This window comes from Corythoichthys intestinalis, chromosome 7, assembly GCF_030265065.1.
Source record: "Corythoichthys intestinalis isolate RoL2023-P3 chromosome 7, ASM3026506v1, whole genome shotgun sequence".
Taxonomy (NCBI): Eukaryota; Metazoa; Chordata; class Actinopteri; order Syngnathiformes; family Syngnathidae; genus Corythoichthys; species Corythoichthys intestinalis.
The window spans coordinates 49,222,282-49,245,987 of NC_080401.1; the positions used below are offsets into that span (position 1 = coordinate 49,222,282).

At 39.7% G+C, this 23,706-nt stretch overlaps 1 protein-coding gene across 1 annotated transcript in view; it reads left to right on the top strand.

The window, feature by feature from the left end:
• notch2 (notch receptor 2) overlaps positions 1 to 23,706 on the top strand; it is a 158,279-nt gene that overhangs the window by 113,406 nt on the left and 21,167 nt on the right. Inside the window, exons 20-26 of the mRNA XM_057840208.1 lie at positions 19 to 220; positions 1,733 to 1,886; positions 4,829 to 5,013; positions 5,122 to 5,254; positions 17,201 to 17,452; positions 17,520 to 17,632; positions 22,528 to 23,057. Coding sequence (XP_057696191.1) covers positions 19 to 220; positions 1,733 to 1,886; positions 4,829 to 5,013; positions 5,122 to 5,254; positions 17,201 to 17,452; positions 17,520 to 17,632; positions 22,528 to 23,057 — 1,569 coding nt within the window. The remainder of the gene's footprint in view (positions 1 to 18; positions 221 to 1,732; positions 1,887 to 4,828; positions 5,014 to 5,121; positions 5,255 to 17,200; positions 17,453 to 17,519; positions 17,633 to 22,527; positions 23,058 to 23,706) is intronic.

Genomic DNA, 23,706 nt, shown 5'->3' on the forward strand with positions numbered 1-23,706 from the left:
TCAATTTCCCTACCCCAGCTCTTGCCTGAATAACGGGTCATGCATCGACGACATTAACACCTTTTCGTGTCGCTGCCGTCCCGGCTTCTACGGCACCTTCTGCGAATACGAACAAAACGAATGCGACTCCCAACCTTGTAAAAATGGCGGCACCTGCACGGACGGTTTGGGCACCTACAGATGCACTTGTCCTGTGGGCTACAATGGGCAAAACTGCCAGGTACGTACATTATATGTTTGAAAATACTTGTATTTTACAGTGTATTTGAGTCCTTGAGTGAGTAGTTTGGAGTTTAATCAAGCGAACAGTACACAAATAGAGTAGTATTTAAATGCATTTTTATGTGGTTTAGGACAATACTTTTATCGCACAACCAGTTTCTCTTTTTGTCACATTTATTTTCGTGACCTCCACACCCCCTCTACCAGTCACTGTATAGTTTAACCCAGCTGGGAGCTACTTTGCTCGACTTTGTCGCCACTAGGACTCGGCCTACTCACCTGGTTCGCGACCGAGTCCCCTTGTTGTACAAGAAAACAGCCACTTAATTTAAGGAGTAGGAGAGTGTAATAACCTTGCAAAGTGCTTTAGTAGTTTCAGCTAGAATGGAACAGTTGTTGTTGTTGTAAACTTCAATTGTTCCATACAAACATATATCGAGATATCATTTAACTTAGCAAATAGAAGAGTGAGACTCATTTTTCGAGTGTCCCAAACTTCAAGAAAGTACATTTATGAAAGTTTCCTCTGCCGTGACGTGTGTGTCTCCGCCCTCCGATCAGCATACTATCACTATGTTAGCACCTCTGCAATTTGATGCTTTCAGTATGCTACAAAATGCTCACTGCCACCGGGAATGCACCCTCCTTGTGAGGGTTCAGAATATGCACCTTTCAAACTAGATTTCTTGAGCCTCCGGGGTCGTAGAACACTTTGGAAGATGTTTGCGTACTTGTGAGAAAGCACCATATTTTATCTCGGCTTCACTGTAAATAAATTAAATAATTTAAAAGAAAAAAAAACATCGGGATAATGTTTAAAAGGTACTGGAAATACTGTAAAATTGGTCTTGAAAGTCCTTAAAAAGTGTTTGGATTTGGATATGAAAAATATGTACGAACCCTGCTTTGAGTTCTGGTCTAATGTTTTATTCTGTTGCTTATTTTTTGAAGCGGTTTTTCCATCACCGGTTTGTCATCAGGGTTGTCACAATTAACACAAAAAAGGAGAACACCCAGTAAACATTCTTTTTTTTTAAATCCATTTTTGAATGTTTTTAGTAGATTTTTTTGGTCTTTGTATTTTAAAATGGTCTAAAGATGGTAAATCTTTTTGTTTGTTTGTTTGTTTGTTTGTTTTTTTGGTGAATTAACTCTTCTTTTTTTTTTATTTAAGAACGAAAAGGAGAAAACAGAAAATGTTATTTTTTGATTTAGCTTTTCTAAAATGTTTTTTTAAATAAAATAAGGGGAAAAAAACAGTAAATATATATATATTTTTTTTTTTACATAAAAAATACTAAAGTTGAAAACCAGTGAATATTCTCTTTTCTATTTTTAATTATTTTTATTTTTTAATTAAAAAAGAAAAAGGGGAAAACTGTAAATAATATATTTTACTGGCAAACATGACATTGAATAAAGGATTTACTTTCGTGGGCCACACAAAAATGATATAATGGGCCCGATCCGTCCCCGGTTTTCACTCGGTTCCTGTTGTTACTGTTTGCAGAACTTTGTCAACTTGTGCAGCCAAGTGCGCTGTCACAACGGCGGCTCCTGCTCTCAAACAGCCACCTCCTGGACTTGTCATTGTCAAATGGGATGGACCGGACTTTACTGTGACGTCCCGAATATGTCTTGCGAGGACTTTGCTGCCAGAAATGGTGAGTAGTTTGCTATGTAAGTGTTGTTTTTGTTTGTTTTTTTATTTTTGTCTTAGTTTTAGTCTTTTTGACCAAAATACTTACCGTATTGGCCCGAATATAAGACGGTGTTTTTTGCATTGAAATAAGACTGAAAAAGTGGGGGTCGTCTTATATTCGCGGTCTAGAAATTATACCCATTTACGACGCTCGATGGCTCCAGATATCATTGAAGCGATGTTCTGTCATGACAGATTTCAGCGACTCAAGATTAACCAGTTTGCATTATTTTATTGCAGTTTTTTTCCCTTATTCAGATTTGTTTCAAGACTACAGTTACAGTTAGACCTCACTTTGATGGTTAATGCAGTTATTGCAATTTTGTTGTTTTATCACAATAGACTGGTTTATTTACATTTCAAAAACCAGAAGCCATTCATTTACGAATGTGATTGCACTTTAGTTTACATCAGCGGTCTCAAACCGACTCCACAAAGGGCCGCAGTGGGTCCTGGTTTTTGTTCCAACAGATCCAGCACAAACAGTTCAACCAATGAGGTTTCTACTAACATAAGCAGCACCTGATTGCAATCAACTGATTACACTTGTAAGAAACCAGATTGGTGAAAAGGTATTTGTCTCGTTTGGTTGGAATGAAATCCAGTACCCCCTGCGGCCCTTTGAGGACCGGTTTGAGACCACTGGTTTACATATTTAAATGTTCAGATATTAAGATTTGAATGAGGCAAAATAACATGCTTTTTCTCTCAAATACATTGTTATAATCATTTGTTTCAGATGTACTGTAATTATTTTCTGTATGAAAAATTAATTTGGTGTTCAAAAAGTCTTTTTTCAAACTTGTGTCTTGAAAAAGAGGGGGTCGTCTTATGATCAGAGCCGTCTTATAATCGGGCCAATACAGTATTAGTCTTTGTCATATTTTAGTCATTTTCATCCTATCTAGCCAATTTTCCATGTCTCCGTCCTCAAACACACCTGAATCAAATAATCAGGATCGTTATCAGGCTCCTGCAGAGCTCGCTGATGAGCTGATAATTCGATTCAGGTGTGTTAAAGGAGGGAAACATGGAAAACAAACTGGATAGGTGATCTCAAGGACCAGACTTGGGCCCCCTGCTCTAGCTTTAGGCAGCGAAACCTCAAATTTCGTCTAGTTTTAGTCGACAATTACTCCAAATGTTTTCATCTGTAAATTTCAGTCCAAAAAATATATATATAAATAAAGATTTCCAACCATTTCAAATGAACATTGCAAGGTGGAGATAACTGCATCGGGAGGGAATAGACTGCACTGTCCTCACCGAGACGCTAAGGCTCAGTCCTGGCTATACAGCTAGCTAAAATTCCAAATGACGATGCAGAAGACGTTGGTAAAGTTTGCTGACTTTATTCAACCATCACTTGAAACTAAAAATAGACATGAAACAAATCAATTTCGTTCCCAATAACAAACAGGTTTGCATCAACGTAAATTGGCGATGATTAGCTGCTAACACAGTAATAACAAGCAGTTAGCATGCGTTCGCTAGCGTTAGCACATCATTTAAACCACTACACAATTGGATTTAAGTGTCCGATCGCGAGTGGAAACACACAACAACACAGAAGATGATACATACAGGCGTTGCCTCTGTAGATATTTTACAAACATTAACAAAGAACGTAGGCTCGTGGCAGTGTTTCCCTTTCTCACTAACTCGGTCACTCGCTTGGATGCGGCATTTCTTCTTCTTCGCGTGTAAGCGCGCTCTTCTTCACGTGAGCGCGTTCTTCTTCGCGTGAGGAAGCGCAAGAGCGCCACCACTTGAGCGTGAAAGCACCATAAAAACTAAAAGGCATGCATTTCAATATACTGGTAAATAAAAACAGGGGTCCCCAAACTACGGCCCGCGGCTCCATATTTGGTCCGGCCCCCTGAACAATTCCAGAGAGCATTTTGAATTTTTTTTGTTTTTTTCTCCCTCAGTAGTGTTATTTATTTCCTGGCCTTTTTCAGTGAATAACTCAGAGAGGGTTATTTGGTTATTATCTATTTAAGTAATATTGCTATTATTATTTATTATTGTTATTATATTAATATTTTTATTTTATTTTGTTCCGTGAAGAATCCACAGAGGGTTATTTGATTGTGGCTTTCTGAAAAACAATAATTTTTTTACATTTACGCACTTGCTTACACTTTTCCTGTTACAAACTGACCCCGGCCTCTCATCAGAGAAGGGAAAAGTTATGTGCCCTTCACAGGAAAAAGTTTGGGGACCCCTGCTTTAAAACATATTGCCAAAGGCAGAACAACGACCTATATGCCAATATATACCAATGTTTTTTATTTCTATTAGAAAAATGTTTCAGTAAAATGTTACACATTCTTGTCCATTTGCCACTTATTGCCACAGTTAACATTGAGGCTTTGGGCCTCTTTTGACCTTGTTGTGAGTTTTTAAGGTTGTGACTTCTGATTAACCAAACTCGATGCCAATCAAAATTTTTGTTCTTCTTTTTCCCGAAATTAGAATCGATAAGAGAATCGATAAAGAATCGAATCGTTAAGCAATATCGATAATGGAATCGGAATCGTAAAAATCGTATCAATTCCCATCCCTACTGGTGAGTGTGTATGTGGGGCGTGGGCCGCAGCATGACCAAACACTGCTACGATGCAGGCTAACTACACACACAATAAGAAAACATCAAACATTGTAAACATATGGCAGAGGGCGCTTTTTCATCTCGTTCACGCCTTGTCAGACAAAAACTGGCATTCGTCTCGTTCTGTTTTAGTCTCCATAAGACACGTTTTTAGCTCGTCATCGTCACGAAAAAATTGATAGTGGACAAAATCGTTTCGTTATTGTCATTGTTGACGAAAAGAACAATGGCTGTGATCATTTACACGAAGCATAAAAACTGCAATAATTGTCTTTTCTGTAAATTGCTAGGTGTGAACGTGGACAACATTTGTAAAAATGCAGGGCGGTGCGTGAACAAGGGTAATTCCCATCAGTGTCAATGCCAGCCCGGCTACACGGGCAGCTACTGTGAAGATATGGTGGATGAGTGCCAGTCTAATCCTTGTCGCAATGGAGCCACATGCAAGGACTACCAGGGGACATATGAATGTGTCGTAAGTAGAGTGTCAACAAACATAAATTTGTCTCTTAATATCGCCACTACCAAGATATTGGTACATTGATAGAAACTGTTATTCTGAACACACATTTCATTTCTGCAGTGTAAACCAGGTTACCAGGGAGTGAACTGCGAGTATGATGTTGATGAATGCCACTCGAAGCCTTGTCTCTATGGAGGAACGTGCTTCAATCTCATCAACCACTTCACCTGTGCTTGCCCACCTGGAACACAGGGTGAGCCCAACTACTAACTTGAATCGTCAGAAGACACATGGGTAGTTCCAGAACAGGAGCACATTTTGGCTTCAATATTCTTAATAATACGCCTTCACTTTTTGGATTTTCTGCTACATATTCATCAATAATTGGTCGACCTTTAGTCATTTGCAGAGTATTATGTGATTCACTGCTTTATTCTTCTACCATCATATAATCGTTATTCTAGTTGGGTGGATGTTGGGGGAGAAAATTTGCCAGCTAGATGGCAATGACAGCAATAATACCCCCCCCCCCCCCCGCCAAAATGAGAAATTGCGATGGTTGCTTTGCTGTAGTACAGTAGTTATTAGGGGTGTAGCAAAATATCGAAATGGTGATATGTCGTGATACGTTGTACCCCAAAAGGTTATCGATATGCTCCTGCCCAGAATCGAGATATCGTTTTAAAAGGGTGTCAATGTCTAAAAAAAATTAATAAAAATGAACCAACAAGTTGCTACCAAAATCTTCCACCGTTATAGTGTCTCAGTTAACTCTAAGGCTGCATTGACGGTGCTCGATGCCCAGAGGCGTCGCGCCCCATTAGGCAAACCAGGCAATTGCCTAGGGCCCCCAGCCAGCAGGGGCCCCCAGAGGATCAACAGATTTAGCACACGCAGCTTTACTGCACTGTCACAGTGACAAGTGTAGGGAGTGTTTCAATACCATGGAATCATTTGGCAGATTATCTAACAATTCTGTTATCAATCCCAATCAGCACTAATAATGTCTCATAGATTATACGTGTTTAAGAAAGTCCAACCAGCTATTAAAACCACATAATTGTTTAAAGAGTGACTCACCAAGAACTCTCTGTACAGTCCTTGTCAAGTTGTTTTGCACTGTTTTTTACAGGCCACCTCATTATTCATGTGACTGAAAGAAATGGGGATTTTTCCCAAAAAGTCTAATAATGGGTCTATCGTATTCCTCGTCGAATACGCTGTAAGAAAAATATAACATATATGCATTTAAAATAACCCTAAACAATATTATTAGCAAATTTAATACTCATTTCGATCGGTAGCCCACCAATTAGTGGTTTTTACAGAATAATTTGAAATTGATGGGTCGTAGGGCCAACTTGACTACTGATTTCACACTGAGGTATATACCTCCGCGTCCGATGGTGGTATTTTTGTGTTGCTACTCTTTTTTTCTATTGCTCCAAGTCCAACTGTCCCCCTTACTTGCACACGCTCGAAGGGCCCCATGTTGCTTGTTGCCTGGGGGTTCGGGGACCCTTGCTACGCCTCTGTCGATGCCCAATCCATTTAGACTGGGAACGTTCGTTCAATCAAAACCAGGGCATTCACAGTCATTCTGTCCGATTTTCAGGGCATTTACAGGCCACTTGCTGTTCATTTTAGGGCATTTACAGGTAATTTTCTGTTGAGTTTGAGTCACTGCCTATTCATTTGAGTAATGCCCAGGTCTCTTCTTGTTCTGTAACTCAAAATACACAGGAAGAGACCCATAAAATACCCCAAAATCAACAGGAAGTAACTGAAAATCAACAGGTAAATTACCTTAAATGGCCCATAATTACCTCATTGCCTGGCATTGACTGCCACTACCGGCCATACACGTTCAGTCCGTTTGAAGTGGGATTCATTCGCTGCCAGCCTCCCAGTTCAAATGGATTTGACGTCTACTAGTGATAAACTAATTCCAGTTCACAGCAGAACCTTGTTTTTCTTTCTGTTTATTAGTTGTTTGTAGATCAGAATATCCTAGAATGATTTCCTGACCAATGTATCGATAATCGTTGTATCGCCATATCGTCAGATCATCGTTATCGTGAGCTTTGTATCGCAAATCGTATTGTATTGTGAGGTACCAAGAGGTTCCCACTCCTAGTGGTTATTTACCTTGCTAAAGGTACCGAACCCCACAAGTTTTACATGGGGATTCATCGAACCCTTCAGAATTAGAAACTAAAGCAATTTTTTTCAAATGCAAAACCAATATATCTAAGCTAGAAAGCTAATAATTTAGCAAATTCCCATTCAGAATTCTACTTATTTGACAGCATGTTTTATAAACAGGTCAAAATTTGAGACCACCCATTGGTCTGTTGTATTCCCTCTGAAGGAATCTGACCTTCTAGCCCAGGGGTGTCCAAACTTTTTGCAAAGAGGGCCAGATTTGGTGTGGTAAAACTGTGGAGGGCCGACCTTGGCTGACGTCTTTTATGTAGAACAATATATTTAAGCAAATTTTAGCAAGCCATTCTGTGCGTCACATTTGCTTTATTATTTTCTTTTTAATTAATAATTACAACAATCTTGCAACTAGCCTTTGTGGGGTTCTCTTTCGACTCGGGCTCTTGCGAAATACTGCTGCTGTGAAATTAAACTAGCTTCCAGTTGCTTCAATTTCTCGCGACGTATCTTGCCTGTAATCTTGTCGTACATGTCAGCGTGTCTTGTTTAGTAATATCGCCTCACATTGAACTCTTTAAAAACAGTGACTGTTTCTTTGCAAATAAGGCAGACAGTTGCGTATTTTAGTGAAGAAATAAGTCCAATTTCCACCTATCCTTGAAGCGCCAGCCGTCGCAGTCAACTTTCTTTTTTTGTTGATTGTCGCCATTTTAGAAAATTGGGAGTAAAGGGTCACAGGGGGTAATGTTGCTTAGAGTGCTGCTGCCTTTTCGTGGGTAAATAAGGAGCAGCATTTAGTGTGTAAGATACTTCATATGCTGGTAGCCGTACTGCTGACCAATTTATTAAGTCTGTGTGTGGGCCAAATGTTATTGATTTTATGACAGAGGCTGGGGGCCGGATGAAACTTGACCACGGGCCGCATTTGGCCCCCGGGCCAGACTTTGGATATATCTGCCAGACCGCCGGAATCACGCTAGCCGAACCGCCGGACCCACGCTGGCGCAGCTCCAACGAAGGGCAAACTTCGCGCATTCACTTTAGTCTTAACCCTTTGTACTGACTCCATTTTGAAAGGTTTAAAGAAGGCTCACTGAAAACAATTTGACAATTTATTAAGGTCGACAGAGATCAAAACGGCAAGGCGAAACAGAAACACTCAGGCGGGGAGGCAAGCTCGTTCCAAGGTCACCATATTGGAAGTCAACAAAAGGTTCCCGAGAAAAATTATAACGCTTAGTTAAACATTCAGTCTTTTGAAGGCTCTCACGGGGCGGGCCGTGGGCAGGAAGAAGGGAGTGTTTGGGATTATTGTCTGTTTGTGGATTGGAGAGGAGGATTCGGGAGTTACTGTTGTCCGGGCAACGAGGTTTGTGGATTTTGCCACTTCAGCGTCAAAGAGGCTCTTGGAGTCTTGTCAGTGGTGTTATCAGTTGGAGATCGGGTGTTGGTTTTCCTTGGCGTCCCTTCATTTGTTCTGGACTGTCAGGGAGAACTGATTGCGAAAGTCGGTGCGTCAGTTGCATGACGCACACGCTGGGCTTCTGTGATAAGGTGTTGTTTATCTCTTATGCCCTATATTCTGCTTGTTTTCCTCAAACTATGGTATACGTGCTATTTATTTTATATTGGGTGTGTGAGAGTAATAAAAACAGTCAAACAGTAAATACGAGAAACGATACTATTCCCTGATTGCTTATATTAGGTGCGTTAGAGTAATGCAAACCATTAGATGGTGCCTACGAGAAAAGGTACCTCCTTCACTTCATACCAAGTGCGAGTCAACTCTCCACTGAGCAAACCAGTTCCTCCTCCTATCAGATAGAAAAATAGTAGTTAACAGAAATGGATTAAGCCTGTAAATTGGGAGCAAACCAGTCCAAAACTTAACGAAAATAGGGCTCTGTTTCTTTACTTTCGCCAAACCCCACAGACTTAAACTCACCGAACCCCTGGGTATCAATCGAACCCAGGGTAAGAACCACTGCTGTAGTAGGTAAACACCTAAGGCCTTGTTGAGACTAGCAGCCAAAATCAGATTTTTTTTGTCCATCCAAATTGAAACCTGATGGCTCTTTTTGTAGTCTGAACAGACATAAAGTACAGAAATTTGGTTTTTGCGAAACTGTTTGAAACCACATACGGGAGGTAGTATTATATCAGATATGGGCAAGATGCTTCGCAGTCTGAACAGGCCCAGATCTGCATTTGAAGACTTGGTAAAAATAGTGTGGGCAGCCCTAAAAATCAGATTAGAGGAGGAATCTGATTAGAATCAGATATGCCTGCAGCAGAGGTTGCGCTAGACATTTTCGTTGTCTGTCATTTTGACTGACAGGGTCATAAAAATCCAGTCATAATCTATTTTTACCAGTCACTTAAATTTTTTAAATGATAATGATGACATATTCAATAGTATTTAGTTTTCATTCATTTTTAATTAATATTGTAACGCTTGCTTGGCGGCGAAAAATTAGACACGGAAGTTGTATTTTTCTCCCTCTTTTTACTCTGCTTACCGCCAACACCAACAAAACAACTCCACTCCCAAAGAAAAAGAGGCAACTATATAGACCCCAATCACCAACGTCACACAATGATCTTAATTGTGGTTGTCAGCCCAAAATCTTCTAAATATATATTAAATGCATCTTACCAGATATAAAATGACTACTACATAGTCTGTGGATCGTTTGGTGCCCAGATTTCTTGTCGAATTACAGCAGTCCATCTCACTCTCCTCTTCGGGTCTCTCAGAATACGGTAGAACTTCAAGTCTCTCAGTCTATCTTCTCTGTTACTGCAACCAACCGCCACACACTTCTTCGCCATTTTGATTATTAATGTTAACGAGCAGAAAAACACGCCGTAATAGGAGGCATGTACGTAGCGGTAATGTGTAAACACGACGAGCTGACGGACAATATGGCTGCTCTAGTCAGGGGGCGTAGTTGTGACGTCATGTGATTGGGGCCTATAGACAAGTTTCCTGAGCGAAATACGGGCGCCGCCATCTTGGAAAATGTCTGCTTCGCACTTCCGGTCGGGTCGAGTAGCAGTGTATTAGCAGTGTATTGACGACGATAAAACTACGAAATCAAGCCAGAGCAACCCATGGAATCTTCAAAAATTGATTCAGCACGACCTAGATGACACGTAGATGAGATTGGATGGCAGTTCGTGTCACTTCGTTGATCATTCGTGGACAAAATTATTAACAACGGTCAGCCTGTGTTAACGTGAGGAATGGATTGATACTACGGCCATTAGTGACCAAAATGTGGTGAAATTACAAGTTATATTACATTTGCCGACTGCAGAAGGGCTGACATGGATTGTTTTGTTACAAGGAAATGCTACAAGGTTATGTACATATGATGTAAACACAAATAGTATGTCATTCTTTTTTTTTTATTGCAGGCATTGATCGCAATAAAACATTTAGACATGATTCAATTTCTTGTTTTATTTAAAACGATTGGTGCACTCCAAAACAGGTCAATAAATCACATTTATAAAAGTATCGCAAAAATAGCATACGATATGTGATATCAGACCGCAGAGCTCCGGAGCCTCGTGAACAAATAGGGACATCACGGAGGCCCTCGGTGGAATTTAGATGTGCTTTTTTCCCGTCCTCGGTAATTCCAGCTACAATAGCATATATTTAAAGATGCTACCGTTCACAAGTTCGTAGTTGGATCACGGCGATCTCGGCGAACCACCGTCTGTCACAATTCCTGCCTCTCTCGGCCTCTCCCGGGAGTCGAGCTGTCATCATCATTGTGGAACGCAAACAATATATGTTCGATATATGTCCATCAACGTACAAGTCAAGTTGTCTTCTCTTTTATAACAGCATTTCCCAGCTGTAAACAAACGAATAAAAACTTGTAACACTTGGATTTATGCGGTGCATTCAAACACGATTAGCAACAGGCGGCTAGCAGCAGTAGCAGAAGCTAGTTGTTGTAAAAATGATAAAACTTCGTAATTACAATCATCATCGTAATATCAATAGCAAAGGCAACAAGTCGTTTCATGCGCCAGATTTTAGGTTTCGTATTTTTAGAGCACATTACCTTCCATAACAGCGGGGGCATTACTGCAGGAGCTGTCAGTTTTGTACATCTCCTTCCCTCCCACCTGTATGACGAGTACGAGCACCCATGGTTTGGAAATCGACATGGTACGAAGCATGGAGGCCTTGGCTTGGTTCTCCACCCGCCTACATCAAAATAACATTCCCGGGATCTTGTATAAAGACCTTCCAACTTCGATTCCACCGCCATTGACTTCAACGGTAAACAGGCGGAAACGGAAGGGGAAGGAAGACATAAGGAAGTAAACCGGAAGTACCTCGGAAACTTGTCTATACACAGGCGACAATCTAGTCCACCAATTGGATGACGCGCTGGCACACCGGGTGCACCAATAAGAACCTCGCGTTGATGTGTCAATCACGGTGCTGCCGCCAGACCACGGTGACGCTACAATATTCTGACAGAATAGCCAACGACGTCATGCATTAAGAGAGACAATAGCTAATTAATATGCCACCCTGTGGTCTGGGGTGTGAATTGCAACCTGTCAAAATGACGGACGGACTTCATTTTTTTCTGTCACCGTTTTAAAAAACCGGTCAACGGCGGAAAATATTCGGTTAACGCGACCCCTGGCCTGCAGTCTGAACGCAGTGTAAGACACTTTTTATTGATTTAGGGGCGTTTTGGAGTTACCTTCTGTAGATTTGGGGGTATTTTGGGGTCACTCCCTGTTGATACAGGTCACTTCCTGTTGATTTGTGGGCATTTCAGAGACACCTTCCTGCTGATATTGGATCACTTCCTGTCGATTTGGGGGCATTCTGGAGTGACTTCTTGTTGGTTGGGGGACATTTTGGGTTCACTTCCTGTTGGTTTTTGGGTATTATGAGGTCACTTCCTGTTGATTTAGGGGCATTTGTAGATTTTTGCTGGTCTGGACTGGAAATTAATAGGAGTAAATGTTTTTTTGTGCCATTGAAATGAATGTGAAATTTTGGCCATTAGAAATGAATGGGTATGTTTTTGGCAAATTTTGTCTGAAAGGTATGTTTTTGGCAAAAACTGTATACGAGTTTTGTACTCTGATGGTCCTAAATTTTTTAAAGGTGTAAATTATGTGATTATTATTAGGGCCCGAGCACTCAGCGTGCGAAGGCCCTATTGTTTTGCAAAGGATTATTATTATTATTATTATTATTATTATTATTATTATTATTATTATTATTATTCTTTTTTCAGGGCAAATGAAAATGGCCAATTTGGAGGCCTGAACATGCACGAAAAGTCACCAAAATTTGCACATACGTGCGGCTTTGCGTAAATTTCGATAATCTTGTGTCGTTTTGAAAAAATGTCAAAAAATGGCTCAGTGGCGCCCCCTTTACCCTTAAAATTTTCAAAAAGGCCTCTCCTCTCAGGTTTTCAACGTAGAGCAATGAAATTTGGGGAGTAGATACCTTATGCCTAACTGTTCAAAAAAGCCTCTTGCACCCATATTCCAAATCCAACAGGAAATCGGATATTTTGGATCAAATGTGAAATTTTTATCGGTTCACAGTTGGAGTTTACATTTGGAGGCCTGAACATGCACGAAAACTCACCAAAATTTGCACATACATGCAACTTTACGTAAATTTTGATAATCTACAAAAAAATTTAACAAAATGGCTCAGTGGCGCCCCCTTGAAATTTTCAAAAAGGCCTTTCCTATTAGGTTTTTTCAACGTAGAACGATGAAATTTGGCGAGTCGATACATTGTGCAAAACTGCTCCAAAAAGTCTCTTGCACCCATATTCCAAACCCAACAGGAAGCCGGAAATTTTGGATCAAATGTGAAATTTTATCGATTTACATTTGAGACCTTGTCGCTGAAGAAAATAGTTGGATCGTCTTCAAATTGGTCAGACTATTCAGGAGACATATGAGATCTTAAGTTTTCAAAATGGTGAGTTTTCACTCAAGGGTCTGACCTGGGCGTGGTCCCAAAGTCGGCCATTTTTGGGCAAAATACCAAATTCAGAAAATGATTAAAAACTCCGTGATACAACGTTCAATCTTTTTCATTTCTAGCATGTATATGAGATATCCCAGCCTGAACACGACTGCATTGAAATATTACCCATTAGGCCTGGCGCCCCCTAGTGGGAACAGGAAATGGCCTTCTTTACGAGACAGGCTCCTCCTCCAAGGGAAAAAAATCTATTGACCTCAAACCTGTTTCAGGGGAGCCTCAAGACATGTGTTCAGGTCCCTGATGAAAAATATTGAGGTTTCGTTGAAGCGGAGAGGTCCAAACTGGAAGTGAAAATGACCGTCAACAATTTGTCTCGCCAAAAATTTTGAACAGTCATAACTCGGCAGATATGCAACATATCTGCGCCAAACTTTCCGTGTTTGTTGAGAGTCATACCCTGAAGGTTCTTGTAGGGGTCATTTGCATCAACTCTACAGTGCCAACTAGTGGCGACAGAAAGAAGTTTTAAAAAAGGCCTTTCCTATTGGGTTTTTTCAACATAGAGCAAGGAAATTTGGGGAGTAGATACCTTATGCAAAACTGCTCCAAAAAGTCTCTTGCACCCATATTCCAAATCCAACAGGAAATCGGGTATTTTGGATCGAATGTGAAATTTTCATGGGTTCACAGTAAGAGTTTACATTTGGAGGCTTGAATATGCATAAAAACTCACCAAAATTTGCACATACATGCGGCTTTGGATAACGTTCGATAATCTTGCAACGTTACGAAACAATTTAAGAAAATGGCTCAGTGGCGCCCCCTTGAAATTTTCAAAAAGGCCTCTCCATTTAGGTTTTTCTAACATAGAGTGATGAAATTTGGAGAGTCAAAACTTTGTGCAAAACTGCTCCAAAAAGTCTCTTGCACACACATTCCAAATCCTACAGGAAATCGGGTATTTTGGATTGAATGTGAACTTTTTATCGATTTACAGTGTGCACATTTTACACCTTGGCACCTAGGGAATTAGTTTGATCATTCTCAAAATTGGCGAGACTGTTCATGAGGCATATGAAATCTTAAGTTATCAAAATGGTGTGTTTTCATTCACGGGCCTGACCTGGGCGGGGTGCCAAAGTCGGCCATTTTTTCGCCAAAACACCAAATTCGGAAAATGACTGATAACTCCCTCATACAATGTTAAATCTATTTTAAATCTGGCATGTGTGTGAGGTATACCAGCCTGAGCAGGACTGGATTGAAAATGTACCATTTGTGCCTGGCGCCTCCTAGTGGGAACAGGAAATGCCCTTTTTTACGGGACACACTCCTCCTCTAAAGGGAAAAAATCAATCTACCTCAAACCTGCATAAGGGAAGCCTTAAGACCTGTCTTCAGGTGCCTGATGAAAAATATTGAAGTTTCGTTGAAGCGGAGGGGTCCAAACAGGAAAGTGAAAATGACTGTCAACAATTTTTCTCTCCAAAAACTTTGAACAGTCATAACACGGCAGATATACAACATATCTGCGCCAAACTTCCCGTGCTTGTTGAGAGTCATACCCTGAAGGGCCTTGTAGGTGTCATTTGCATCAACCCTACAGCGCCAACTAGTGGCAATAGAAAGTCACTCGTTTTTCCAATACATGTCCAGTTCTCTTCAGGTTGGTCATTGTAGTTTCAAGACCTATTAAAATACGTATTTACGGCCCATGTCCACGTGTCTCTGTCTGTTGCCGTGACGACCCTTTGTTCGCCATTTATAGGAAATATTTTTTTTCAGAGACTCAGGCAGTTTATAGAGCCACAATATTTGGCACGCTTGGTCGAATTGGCCCAGTTAGAAGATTAATTTTGGTTTTGAATAAGGGCTTGGCTGCACAGCTCAGTAGTGGCTCCTTTTTTGTAGTACTCTCTCCAATATGGGTTTTTATCTCTTGGGTGTGTGAATGTAAATAGGCGACTTTCGAGCATGTTAGGTTCTAATGAGATGATTAGAGAGGAGGATCTGCCACCACCCTGACCTGCACACAGTCCGAGTTGCGTGACGTCCGAGTTGCGCTAGATTGCGAGGGCCCGTTCAGTCCTGCTTGCAGGCCTAGTTATTATTATTATTAGGGGTGTGCCATCTTAGGCACCCCACGATTCGATTCGATTACGATTCAGGACGCCACGATTCGATTTTTAATCGATTATCACGATATCGTCTATGATCGCGGTTATCACGATTATCGATGCAACGTGCAGCACTGATTACTAAAGCAGCCAAGCAAATTTATGTCCATTATTTATTTAAAATATCCTTATGATTCAACAGGAAAGATGGAATAATGCCCATACAACAAAAAGCTGCCCTTAAGCTGCTTTTTTATTTATTTCGTTTTACAAGAAAGTGCAAAATGCTTAACTATTTTAAAGGGAGTACTCATTTCTCTCAACAATGCAAAGAAATTTACACTGGTGGAATGAATTCGACATTTTCTGGACACAAACAAAGTGTCTTTAGAAATAAGACTTCTTTTAACCAATATACTTTGTTTTCACAGTGTTACCTCTTGGAGTAACAGGTGGAAATCTCAACTGGTCTTGACACTGCTACACTCACACTCATTACAGCGCGCGCACTTTCTTCTCTTTCTATTTCGCATGTTTGTAGTGTTACCACTGTACTTTATCATGGTTTTACAAGTTCTGCATATGAAATAAACGTTAGCGAATTAGCTCATTAGCTTAGCGCTCGGCGCTAACTATTAACATCTCAAAAACAACAACAATAAAGGCTAAACAGTACAAGAGGGTTCTTGTACTCACCTCTTATAGATGCACACGGGTCTTAGCAACACACTCAGGATATTTTTTTTAATTGAAATGCCTTAAAACTACAGCTGGTCATCTGAAAGGCAAGGAGCAACGAGCAAAGAACTATCTCTCTTCCCCTCTCGCTCTAAAAATGTGCACAAAAGCGCGACCGGCTTCTGGTCCTGCCTGCCATATACACAAATTTATTTTCCAGTCTTTTAAAAAGGAGTAAATCTATCTTCCAGTAACTGGGAGCATCCATCATAACGTTGTGTGTGCGTCCGTTAACGGTGTCCGGGCCGCAGACGTGTCTTGAATTTCGTTTCGCTACGAGCGTTGTTAGGAGTGAAAATAATCGTTTTTTAACCTTTATGAATCGTAATCGAATCGTCACGTGTCGAATCGCGATGCATGTAATAATCGATTTTTTGGAACTCCTCTAATTATTATTGTGTGATTATCGATAATCGAGTTATCGTATTCGTAACATTTAATGAGTTGCAGGATAAATTTTAGGAGATGTAAAACAAAGGCTTGTAAAGATTACACTTTGAAAAGAGCATTAAATGCGAATACAAAATACATTTCCCAAATTTTTATTCAAACTATGCAGGACTGCGCTTTTATTTAAAGATAAATTAACAATATCTGAGCTTAGCCTCAAACGGTACAGAACAATAAATAAATGAGGATCTAAGTACAACAAAGAACTATTGACTAACTTGCATAGCAAAAGTCCGCTAGCTTAAATGCTATAAAATGCTAACCTTTTTTTTTTTTTTTTTTTTGTACAATTCACTCAACAAATCGTTCAAACACATATTCTCACAAAAACAGCTAAAAGCTCAAACAAAAACGTTCTTTATGTTGGTCTTTACAGGAAGCACCTGGAGTCAGCCATGTTAAATGTGTAATGTCATATACACTGTTGCCACTAGAGAGCATTTTATCCACCCTAATCAATAAAAGTAAATGCACACACATTCAAAAACAAACCATTGCAACGCCACTCTAATTACTCAAAGCAGCAAAATTTGATTTGAAGCTTTTTTCGACTCGAATTACTCGAGTTAATCAATTAATCATTGCAGCACTAATTTGGACAAAACTGCTGTACAAGTAGCGTTTTGAAAATCGAAAAGATTTTTTTTTCCTCCATTCAATTCTGAATCGACCCAGTTTTTTTTCCCCTTACTTTTTAAATCTGTCATTGACTGCTTTTCCTCTTGTGTAGGGCTTCAGTGCGAAGTGAATGTGGACGACTGCGCCCCCAAGCCTGGCTCATGGGAACCCCGCTGTCTTAACGGCGGTCAGTGCGTGGACGGCATAGGACGATACACCTGCTCCTGCCCGCCGGGCTTCGTGGGAGAACACTGCGAGGGGGATTTGAACGAATGCCTGTCCGCCCCTTGCCACGCCGACGGCAGCTTGGACTGCGTGCAACTTGACAATGACTATCAGTGCCGCTGCCGCCTGGGATACACAGGTATGCTTCTTTTTGTTATCTTTACTAGTGGTTAGTTCGTTTTGTCACACATCTTCTCTTCTCGAAGGTCGTCATTGTGAATCCATGGTGGATTTGTGTCTGAATAAGCCGTGTCATAACAGTGGCGTGTGCTCCATGAACATGAGTTCAGTCCATGGCTACACCTGCTCATGTCTCCATGTGAGTTTTACTTTTTTTTTTTTTTTTTGGGGGGGGGGGGGGGGGGTATAGATGTAGTTTTTCCATATTGATTTGTGCGCATGTACAATACATGTATTAGTAGGGCTGGGCGATTTTAAGATTGAGATTGTAAATTGAAAAAAATGATGTTGTTTATTAAGTCATTGGATTGTTGAGTGAATTTTTAAATATATATATTTTTTAATTTCATTCATTTATTGTTATTAACTTTGTACGTTATCATAATGTCACTGTCAATTACTAGTTCCTAAAGAACATGTGAATTTTTAAAGAATTTATAGACTTCACTATCAGTTGATGAGATAGCTCCGACAGAATATTGCGGTAAGCCGTAGCATCGTGGCAGCTTTCACTGCGATAAACTCAAAACACATGCTGCGTTCTAACGCCGGATTTAGGTGGTAACAGGACAGAAGTTTTAGTGCATACAAGCAGGCAGGAGTGTCTCAAGTGTCATTTGGTGGAGGATTCAAGGTAATTATTATATAAAATAGCACCATGCATGCACTTTGAAACGTTGTGAAAAGAAGGAATTGAATGATAACTGCCTGTTTTTGCGTTTAACCAAGAATCTAGACTTTTTAACGTTGATATCTATAGAAATTCCGGGATTTACGCGTTTATTTACAAGAATTTTCAACTTAAAAAAAGTTCTTGGTTTTGTGATGGCTGCCATGTTGGATTTTGTATCCATACACAATAGCGTAACTTTACATTCAAATAATCAGGTGATTTTTGGCCAACTGCCCTTTTTTGGGGGGGGGGGGGGGGGGCAGAAAGCTAATAATATAGACATTTCTGCGTCCATACAAAAAAGAAATGGACTTTTACTTTTTACGTTTTATTTTAATGTAGCATTTCAATCTAAAAACGATGAGGGCCAGATAGCCGATGTGCTGAGGTAATAGTGACATCGGAATTCAACCTAAATAAGTTTTGATCGCATATAGAAAAAGGCAAATTTTGCTTTACTTGAGTAAAATTAAGATGATTCTGCATGCTTTCCTGAGGTATAAAGTTTCTGATGTGACAACTGAGTGATTTATTAGCTGTTGAAAACATGTCAAAATTGCACTAAATAAAAAAAATTGTCGTTATTTCAGACAGAAGATTATATGATATGTTAAATATTGCTATTGATCCAGGAAATAAAGGTGATTATCTCTGCATTTGGGGATTTTTGTGCATTTAGCTTGAAATCAGAAAATTTTATAGCCATTTTAATTTGGATTACAATTATATAAGAATTGTAATTAATCAGAATTTTATTAGTGAATGACTTTTATCTTTTTTGATGCTGCTGCTCATGGAGACTCATGTATGCCTAAGGGTTTTGAAAATATTTGAATTCTAAGTTTTTGAAAATAGGCCCCTTACGGAGCGGCCCCACGTCCCATTTCCCGTCAACTAATTGTGAAGTCTATGAAGAATCAATAATATTAACTGAAAAATGAAACCTTTCTTGGGGTGTTTTTATATGCTTGAATTGTGTCTCTTTTTATTGCTTGCTTTCTTTCTTTTCTTAATTTTTCTCATTTTTTCCTCTCAATCTTTTTTTTTTTTTTTTTTTGTTATTTTCTGCTGTGAATTGGAATGAGTTTATCTCTAGTAGATGTCCAATCCATTGGAACTGGGAGGGTGGCAACAAATGAAAGAATGCTCTGCCATCCCTCTCACTTCAATCGGAATTGATGTCTATGGCTGTCAGTGGCAGTAGATGAGTTCATTTTCACATCATTTCCTGTTTATTTTCCGTCACTTCCTTTTCCTTTTGGGGCATTTAGGAGTCACTTCCTGTTGATTTTGGAGCATTTACTAATCACTTCCTTCTGATTTTGGGTTACTGAAAAAAGTGACTCAAGAATGTCCCCAAATAAATGGGAAGTAACTCAGAATCAACACGGCGTAACCTCTAAATTCCCTAAAATGAACAGGAATTGACCTGTAAATGCCCACAGAAAACTGGGTGTGAATGCTGTGGATTGAGTGCAATTGATGGCGCTCGAAGTCCATTCCAGTCAAAATAAATTGGATGTCTAGCGCTGTCACTGGCAGCCAGTGAGCTAACCTAACGTAAACACTATTCTAATGGAAGATTTTTGTAGCAACAATATATCAATTCTTGGTGGGACCATATTGATAACCTTTTGGGCTGCAGCATATCTTGTCACACCCTTACTCTTAACTAACCTCTTCTTCTTTAATCCTCACATTTGCTTCAGACGTCCCAACCATGGCAGAGGTATGGTAAACAAACTCTAGATTTATGTAAATAAAATAGGGCTGTCAAATTTTTTAATCCAGTTAATCACAGCTTAAAAATTAATTAAACGTAATTAATCGCAATTCAGACCATCTATAAAATATACCATATTTTTCTGTAAATTATTGTTGGAATGGAACGATAAGACACAAGACGGATATATACATTCAACATACTGTACATAAGTACTGTATTTGTTTATTATAACAATAATAAACAGGATGGCATTAACATTATTAACATTCTGTTAAAGCGATCCATGGATAGAAAGACAAATATTAGTACAAGTTATAGAAATTTTATATTAAAGGGTATTACAGCACCATGGGAAATGCTAATATTCCATCATTTATCCATAAACGCATGCCTTTTGGATTCATATCATGCCACTTCGTATAATCACACACATCGCAACACCAAGAAAATGATAGAAATTTGGATCGATTGTCAAGCTAAAACGACCGGCGCCCGAGATCCAGGAAATCTAGCATATTGTGTGCGTGATGTCACAACAAGGAAACACCCGGCTCAGTGCTGAATATTGAATGGCGGCGATGATGGTGGACAAATTTGTTTCTAGTTGCAGTGACGAATCCGACGTAACGAACGTTCTTCTAATGGTGATGAGGAGAGTTATGAACCGTTCGTTGGTGTTTTGGGTTATCAATTTGAGCCCAAACAAAAGCCAATGCAACCTAATGAAACGATCATTGAGGGGAGCAATCACACTGATGAAACACCGGCAACAGATCGTGTGGAAAACACCGAATGGTTTGTTTTGCATTTCTTTTTTTGAAGCTGATACACCGTGACCGCAAAATAAAGTAATTATAGAATAATTATCATTTATTGTGCTAGCATAGGTTTTCGCTCTGCCAACAGACACAAATATGAATGGGATTAGAGGATTTGTTGTATATACTTTACAAGCGATAATTTATACATGTGTCAAGTCCTATCTACAACACGTGGTGTTTTTTATAGTAAAAGAGTACTCACTCTGGCCATTTCCCTCCTTTGCTTAGCCTGGGGTGTTCTCATCAGAGCCAGTCATCGTCCTCTTTCTTAATATCTCAGGACATTTAGGTGGCTGCGCATGTATGGTGGGCACCGCATCTGCTTTCAGCAGCAATTTCTTAGCAAAACCTGATTTCATTTGTCCATAATTTGAATAGATTTCAGGTGTAAAATGCGCACCACAGAAAACCGTGCCGGAGGCTGGGTCTGCAAAATTAGCCCTCTTAGCAAGGATGAACTTTACTCATTGTCTGCGTAGTCCAGCTCTTTTTCTCGCGTCCGGGAACTCATGGGTACTACATTGCGACAAATGGCTATTTGTACACCACATAGCATGACAGGTTTGAACCGTTTTAGCGATTTTTCAACTCTCTCGTCGATAAACAACGATGGCACCTGTTTTTTTTCCTTGCTATGACGTCAAAGCCCCATTCGGTTGTTTCCGGAATACTTTCGGAAATGTTCGTAATTTTCGATGTATTTTCGATAATTACTCATGAATGTGATTAATTTTTTTTAGGGCTGTCAAAATTATCGCGTTAACGGGCAGAAATTAATTTTTTACATTAATCACGTTAAAATATTTGACGCAATTAATGCACATGGCCCGCTTAGACAGATTTAAATGACAGTAAAGTGAAATGCCCACATGTTAACTGTGTTTTATGGAGTTTTGCCGCCCTCTGCTGGCGCTTGGGTGCGCCTGATTTTATAGGTTTCAGCACCCGTGAGCATTGGGTAATTTTTTACATCAACAATGGCGGGCTACTAGTTTATTTTTTGATTGAAATTTTTACAAATTTTATTACAACGAAAACATTAAGAGGGGTTTTAATATAAAATTTCTATAACTTGTACTAACATTTATCTTTTAAAAACTACAAGTCTTTCTATCCATGGATCGCTTTAATAGAATGTTGATAATGTTAATGCCATCTTGTTGATTTATTGTCATAATAAACAAATACAGTCCCTATGTACCGTATGTTGAATGTATATATCCATCTTGTGTCTTATCTTTCCATTACAACAATAATTTACAGGAAAATATGGCATATTTTATAGATGGTTTGAATTGCGATTAATTACGATTAATTAATTTTTAGCTGTAATTAACTCGATTAAAAATTTTAATTGTTTGACAGCCCTAATTTTTTTGTCAACTTTATTATTATTTGTTATCTTGCCACATAACGGTTCTATTGATATCTCACAGCCCCTTAGTATTATAATACCCTTTAAAACCCCTCTTAATATTTTCGTTTTAATAAAATTTGTAAAATTTTCAAACAAAAAAATAAACTAGTAGCTCGCCATTGTTGATGTGAATAATAATTATGGTGCTGAAACCCATAAAATCAGTCGCACCCAAGCGCCAGCAGAGGTCGACAAAACACAAAAAAAACACAAATAACAAATGGACATAACACTGTCAAAAAAAGTAATTACCGCCCGTTAACGCGATAATTTTGACAGCCCTAAAATAAATATTTAATTTACTTATTTCACGCACATGTCATTGCATGGCCCAATTGTTACTTTAAAATTCCATCAAGTCTGATAGGTATTAATGTATTTTTTTTTTCTTTTTTAGGGCTTCGCTGGATTTAACTGCGGTGATCTTGATGGCTACAACTGCGCTAAGCTCCAATGCACGAACGGCGGGACCTGCGTGGAGTCTCCGGTGGGTCAGCTGTACTGCCAGTGCCCACCTGGCTTTAGCGGGCCACACTGCGAAAATAAGCAATTGTGCCCGATGCTCTGCCAAAATGGCGGAACCTGCGTTAGCGACCCTTCCAACCAGTACAGCTGCCGCTGCCCCACACACTTCTACGGACGCCACTGCGAGAAGAAAGTATCCGTGCTGCGCACGCCCTCATGCCCCTATGTTCAGTGCGCGCTTCATTCGAGGGATAAAGTGTGCGATACGCAGTGTAACAACCACGAGTGTGAGTGGGACGGAGGAGACTGCTCGCTCAACTGGAAGCAGCCTTGGGTCAACTGCAACGCTAGCGTTCCTTGCTGGGATTACTTTAAAAACGGACGTTGCGACAAGGAGTGCGACAACCCGGGTTGCCTTTTTGACAGCTTTGAGTGCCAGGAAAATGCACCCAGCACCTGCAAGTATGTAATTTATGTCAGATTGGAGGTATGGATTGGTAAAGTGGGACAGTTTGGGTTGCCATTTGCAAAATGCAGCATTTTGTGAGGAAAAAAATCACAAAATCCAACTTAAGCGGACGTCCACAACGATTGTTTTTCCCTACATGATAACAATGGTAACATAATTAGTAGAGTTTTCCGACAATTACTTTTTAATCGATGATCGACATCCTGATAATTACTGTAATATGCGGTCATGGACTTACCATATTATGGCTAGTTGTATTGTGATACGCCACCGGATGCTTTAATAATGATAAATATAACAACTTCAAGGTTTTCCAATTTAGCATTCTTTGAAAGATAATTTGCTGCCACACATCCACTTCAAATGGATTGGAAGTCTATTAGTGATGGTCATTTCAATTCATGGCAGAAGCATGAAAGGACTATTCATCACCCTTACCAAAATGGCCTCAGGGCAGCCTTGTTGGTCGGGGCGACATTCCCATCAAAGTTGATAAATTGACAGTAAAATTAAGTCATAACTAGGTTATTTCTCAATTGATCTTGAAAAAAAATTGTTTTATCATTTTCAAAGCATCTGCTATGTGCTAATTGTCTGCCATTGCCGGCACTAGACGATAGTTCATTCGTTACCACCCTCCCA